Consider the following 6,561-nt stretch of genomic DNA (forward strand, 5'->3'; position numbering starts at 1 on the left):
AAAAACAAAACCAAGTACTAGTATTGTGAAACCATGGAAGAAATTGTGGGTGCTATCATTGAAGTTAGTAGGTGTGTCGGCAACTTCACGTTGTCGCTGCTTTCCACCCTGAGAAAGTTCCAGAAAAACATCCAAACTTTGAAGTATGAGTGGCAGAAGCTCTCTCGCTGCAAGGATGGAAGAATAGAAGAGGTCAATTTATCAAGATTAGAAGGGAAGCACCCCCCTTGGCAAGTTATGGATTGGCTTGAAATGGTGGAGAAGATCGAACGTGAGGTGGAAGGGATTGAACATGAATCCAGGCTATTTTTGGAGGCAGATCCCATTGATGCTCCCTGTGGCCTGGGGTGTATGCTTGACTCTAACATGCGCCGCAAGTACCAACTTAGCAAAGCTGCAGCAAAGAAGTGTGATGAGGTGAGAAAACTTACTGAGGAGTCGTGCAATCTTCCACCTATGGAAGATAGGAAGCCAAGTGATATAGCTGTTGAGCATATTCTGGCGCCATCTCTTGTTGGTCAGAAAGCACCAGAGATCCTAAAGCAGCTTATGGTACTTTTGGCTGTTAAAGAGATCACAAGGATTTCTGTTTATGGAATGGGCGGTTCTGGGAAGACTACTCTAGTGAAAACCTTGAATAATCAGCTTGAATCTTCTGGCAGGGAGTTATTTGATATGGTCATTTGGGTCCCTGTGTCAAATGACCTGGATATGAAAAAGGTTCAATCACGAATTGCTGAGAGGTTGAATTTAGCACTGAATGCAGAAGAGAGCATCGAGCGTAGAGCTAGCAAACTGCAGCAAGTATTGAAGTCCGGAAAGAGGTAAGGTTAACGTTAACTTCATTTCTGGTCTTGATTATATATTCACTTTAATATTATGTTCCTGTTAATTTTAGTTACAGAATTTGGTTTCCTAATTCATGATGGCAAAGCTCAATGATGATTATATACTACAGGTTCCTGTTCATTCTGGATGACGTTTGGGAGAAAATTGATTTGCACAGCGTGGGGATACCACAAGGCGATGGCCAAGCAAATTGTAAGATCGTTTTGACAACGCGAAATCTTGATGTGTGTAGGGAAATGATGACCGATAAAGCACTAAAGATGGAACTTCTGACTGAAGAAGAGTCCTGGAGTTTATTTGCTCAGAATGCAGGAAATGTAGTGGAGTTAGAAGACATAAATCCTCTAGCTAAAGAAATTGCTAGGGAATGTGGTGGTTTGCCTCTGGCTATCGAGACTATGGGGAAGTCCATGAGAGACAAAACAATGATACAGCTATGGAGGAATGCACTCTGCCAACTGAGGCTTTCCGAACCACACTTCGGGAGCTTGGACAAGGTGTATCTGCGGTTGCAATTGAGCTACAATGCACTGCCAAGTAAGATTTATAAGTCGTGCTTCTTATCTTGTTCGCTGTTCCCGGAAAATTTCTCAATTCAGATAAGGGAACTAATATTGTTATGGTTATCTGATGGAATTATTGGGGAACGTCAAACTTTAGAGGAGTCCATCAATGATGGGCATGCTAAACTTGAATATTTGAAGGATTGTTGCATGTTAGAACAGGGTGAAGGCATTGGCACCGTAAAGATGCACAGTATATTGAGGGAGGTTGCCATTTGGATATCCTCAAATAAGAAAGAAACAGGGTTTTTCAGCAGCCCAGTGCAAGGAATGCTAAAGCTGAAAAAATCGGTCAGAAGAGCTTCGTTTATGAGCAATTCCATCAAGAGTTTGCCAGCTCAATTGCTTGGGGGATCCGACCTAACTGTGTTGTTCCTGCATTGTAATCCTTTTAATAGAATCCCTGATGGTTTCTTTCGAGAACATAGAGTGCTAAGATTCTTGAATTTAAGTAGCACTCTAATAACTTCCCTGCCTTCTTCTATTCTTCAGCTAGGGGAGCTAAATACTCTTCTCTTAAGAGACTGTCGTGCTCTAGAAATCCTACCCCCACTCGGAGCTCTTTATAAACTTCAAGTGCTCGATCTCTATGGAACTCGAATAAGAAAGCTTCCGAAAGACATGGGCAAGCTGATTCATCTGAGAGATCTCAATTTGTCACACACTCGCTTTTTACAAGTCATCGCACATGGAAGCATGTTGGGATTAATTAGTCTTGAAGTCTTAGACATGTCTTTCAGTGGTTATAACTGGGATGTGAAGCGTAATGCAGGAAGAGGAGCAGCATTTGATGAGTTATTATCCTTGCCGCGACTTTCTGTTGTTCACATAAGGCTAAACACAGTTGATTGCGTTGCCTTAGACTCTGCCGGTCCATGGTTTGGAAGGTTGAAGGAGTACACCATACAGATTGGTCCAAATTCAATCTATCTACCGACTCAGCATGAGAAAAGAGTCATCCTTCGAGGGGTTGACCTCCTGCAACGAGGCTTAGAGGGGCTATTGTGCACAGCAAGTGCCCTGGAGTTGTTCACATGTGGAGGTATAAGTAGTTTATCTGATATAATTACTAACAAGAGTGTGTGTGGCTTGCCAAATTTGAAGTCGCTCACCATATCAAATTGTGACTGCATAACTACATTGTTAGTCGGCGAAACAACAATTCGGAGCACATTGCCAAATTTGGAGCACTTAACTCTGAGTCATCTGGATAACTTAGCAACCTTGTTGGACAATATAGTCCCCAGAAGATCCCTTGGAAACTTAAAGACCATCAAGGTGGAGGGATGTCGACTTCTAAAGAACCTCATATCTTTTTCTTTACTTCGACTGGTTTCAAACCTCGAAGAAATCAAGGTGAGTGACTGCAGGAGGATGAAGCAGGTTATCGCAAGAGAGTTCTATGAAAAGATTCCAAAGTTGAAAACCATAGAAGTCAGGGATATGGAAAGCTTAAGTACTATCTGTTCAAGGGGAGCGGAACTGTCAGCTCTAGAGAGGATTGTGGTGAGCAACTGCCCCAGGGTGGTGAAGCTTCCCTTCACAGCCCGTGATGCATTGACTATTAAAGAGATCAGAGGAGATTTAAGCTGGTGGACAGGTCTTAAATGGCAAAATCGTGCAGATAAGATCAGTCTTCAGCAACGATTCCAAGCGTGTGCAGACACCGCAGTGTAGCCGATGGAGGATTAAATAGGTAAAGAAATTGTCTCATAGCCTCATCTCTTGTAGGTTTTTTTCATTTACGAGTTTACGTAGTTTTCATCTATGAATCCAACCATCCATTTTCTTTTATAATAGCAATGATATTCATGTGCACAAATTGCTGTATAATAAATGTATTTTCTGTTGGATTCTTTACGTAATCCAAAATGTTCTTGTTTATAGGCATGAAGATGGGAGGATGCATAAGTCCCAGAAACAGTTCACGGGTTTCATCTCCTTGTTTGTAGCAGCAGTCTGTTATTGCTTGTAATGTAATACATAGACAACAACATCGTTGTCTGTTGGTAGGATTTCACTATTTAAGACGCCGACTTTGGCTGGTAAACTTGTTCTGTAATACTGGTGGATTCCCTAGTTTGTACCTTTTGAGATGATAAATAAAGTGTGTGCGTTTTCTTTAAAAGGAAAAAAATTATGTTACATGTTTGTTTTGTTGACAAGAAAATATTTTAAATTACTTTAAATATATGAGTATCGAGAATTTGAACTTTACTGCAAAAGGAGCACACGCACTATTTTACCGGCTAGCCTAATTCACATATGTAGCTTTACTCTTGTCTCACACGCATAGATTAAGAAATTTTAGGTGGTGTTTAATTGAACAGACTAAGACTAAGATTAGGCTATTTAACTCCAGTCTCAACCTAAACCACGTATGAAGTTAATTAAGAATTAGATTAATTAGCATTACACCTTTGCTAGCAGGTCTTATTCTAAGCCATTTAAAATGTGAGCCTTAAATAAGACCAAAGCCAAGCCTATTCAGTACAACAAACAAACCCTGTGGAATTTGAAGGTTATTATCAGCATGATACTAGAGAAGTTGGCTTAAGCTAATTAGTTGGTCTGAAAGACAAATGGCATGTTTGGTAATCATTTTTTTCTTCACTTTCTGTGCTTAAGATATGAGTGTACGAGGAAAATGAAGAATGAAAAAGGGTAATGGAAGAAATGAAGGAAAGAAACGAACAAGAAGTGATGAAAACAAACTCTTGAAAGTGAATATAACTTAACATAGTTAGTAAAAATAAATTAAAATAGTTTTTGATTTTAAGTTTTCTTTTTTATCTCTTTTCTTATACATTTCTTCTAATTTCTCTGACCATTCTTCCTTCGAATTTTATTTCCCTTATTTCCTTCATTTCCCTCATTTCTCTCATTTCTCCTATGTTTTCACTTTTATCTTATTACACAACAACAAAAATTAAAAACTAAATAATGTGGTTGAACTACTCATTAAAAAAAAAACCTAAGACGATCTTTCCTTTCCATTCCAAAACCCTATATCAAAAAACTCCATAGTTGCTAGTCCCTTGTTTCGACTTGGGGCCAATGGTAGCCTTTCTTATCTCGTTTTCCTAGTCCTCCTCATTCTTCTTCTCATGGATTGGGCAATTTTGTTTTCAGCTTTAGTATTTTTTGTTTATAAGTGCCTCCTTAGTGAGGATATTTGTGAGTATATTCTAGTGATTATTTTAATTTTGTGTCACATGTTATCAACTACTCATGGTTTACTTCGTTGTTTCTAGTGGTTTCACTAATGGTGTTGAGCACAAGATTTATGTTGGTTTGGACACTAGTTGGTTCCTTGTTAATTCCTCTTCGGAGCACTATTCGTTGTCAAAAGGTGTCCTCATGTTTGTTATATTGCAGTTTTTGTGCATAGAATTTCTCAAGTTCCAAAATATGATGTGTTTGACTCTTATATTGAGAATGGAGTTCATTAGGTTTTAGAGTGTCATCTATATCTTCGAAGTTTGAGTAAGGATGATTTCAAAACTTGGATGATTTCTTTTGCCTATTCCCGAGCATGTTTGGCCCTCAAATCCACCAGTACGGTGGCAACTAGGCCAAGTTGGCATTTTATGTTTTGTTGAAGTTTCTTTGGATTGAGGACCTATTAACGTTATCTAGAATAACCTAGTTAAAGTTTGTATCAATTATTAATATATATATATATATAATAATAAACCGATATCGTTTCGTCTAAGAAAACTAAAAATAAATACAAAAAAATGGTTATTCATGGATCAAAAAATAATTCCAAAAATCTTGGAGACGACACGTGGATTTTTTCCCGAAGAAGAAAAGATTGCCCTAATTTAATAAGTTGGGCCAACAAATATTCCCACTTGCAGTTCAAAAATCCCTAGAGGCTTGAGCAACTAACTACGACATCATCAAACTGCTCTGCTCTTAGCATGGAAAAATCAAAGGCATAAGAAGAGAATTAATCACAAAATATTATCTTCAATACATTATTGACTGACGATCAACTCAAACAAGTAAGGAATTCTCATCATAAACAAATAAAGGATACTTACTTGATGATCCCAAGATATTATCTTCTAATTAATATCTTCAAGATTATTCTTTCCTCATCCATTCCTGCATATGATTTACCTTTACCAATGGAAAGCCGCCATGTGTAGGGCAGAACCTTGCCATGGCTAACTGTGTCCCTACAAATACCTCATCTCCACCATATTATGGTAACTTTTGACTACACATACACACGCTAAACACTCCTTTTCGGAGATACTGACGTAGGCATTGGAGATCCATTGACAACACCCACCAACCCCTTCCCAACCTCGTGGGTGTGTGTGACTTTGGTCCTTGATCAAAGGTGTTTATTGTTTTGCAAGAACAAATTCGTCAAGACTAAAAACGGCACATTTTTGCTATCACAAATTGGTGCTTTCATTGAAAGCCTGATTTAGTACGCTCAAAGAAGGCTCTCGCATTTACTTTCTGGGAGTGAAAATGCTAGCTCTAGAGAGGATAGTGGTGAGAGCATCCCCAATGGGGGCTTTATCCCCCTTGAGGCTATCGCATTTGTAGCTCTAAAGAAAAATTTCATCCCCAATGGGCTGGAAAATGAGGCTACATCCACAACGTAGGCTAGCAACTTCAATCATTGGGTAATAAAAAGTTATGCTACATCTAGCCCCAAAAAGTAGGGTGACCCACACCAAATTGAGGGCCTAATCTTGGTTTTTTGTTTGTTTTTTAGTTTAGAAATGGGTAAGCCCCATTTTTAATTCCAAAACATGATTTTAAGGTTATTATTCAACTATTTAGGATTTTAAGGTTTTATTTTCAACCGTTTGTTTGATTAAGAAAACACATTCAAACAACGACTATTTTTTGTGTGATTGATTAGAAAAAAAAAAATGCAGTGCTTTGTGTTTAATTTTCTAGATTGAAAAATTCATAAAATAGTGATGAAACTTAATATTGGTAGTTTAGAGAGCTAAACCGAATATATAAACAAATAACATAACTAAATTGTGATAAGATAATCCAGTCCAATGGTTGTTATGAAATGAAAATCTTGTTTTCTTTCGGAGTATGTGTCAATTAGAGAAATAAACCAACAGATGAGATTGAGATAAGATAATCAAATCCAATGGTTGTTATG

The 6,561-nt window shown here is 38.1% G+C and overlaps 1 protein-coding gene across 1 annotated transcript; it reads left to right on the forward strand.

The window, feature by feature from the left end:
• LOC103946660 (disease resistance protein At4g27190-like) lies at window positions 1–3,089 on the forward strand. Its single transcript, XM_048564076.1, has 2 exons — window positions 1–824; window positions 959–3,089. Exons 1-2 carry the CDS (start codon window positions 34–36, stop codon window positions 3,087–3,089), a joined length of 2,922 nt encoding a protein of 973 aa, XP_048420033.1. The 5' UTR covers window positions 1–33.
• Window positions 3,090–6,561: the final 3,472 nt, after the last annotated feature.

This window comes from the organism of the source record quoted next, unplaced genomic scaffold, assembly GCF_019419815.1.
Source record: "Pyrus x bretschneideri cultivar Hongxiangsu unplaced genomic scaffold, Pyrus_bretschneideri_v1 Contig38, whole genome shotgun sequence".
Classification (NCBI taxonomy): Eukaryota; Viridiplantae; Streptophyta; class Magnoliopsida; order Rosales; family Rosaceae; genus Pyrus; species Pyrus x bretschneideri.

Bases quoted from the DNA above. Each gene is read 5' to 3' on its own strand.
- LOC103946660 (XM_048564076.1), top strand. From the start codon at position 34: ATGGAAGAAATTGTGGGTGCTATCATTGAAGTTAGTAGGTGTGTCGGC. The intron at 825-958 runs GTAAGGTTAACG...TATATACTACAG, and splicing joins GTATTGAAGTCCGGAAAGAG to GTTCCTGTTCATTCTGGATG.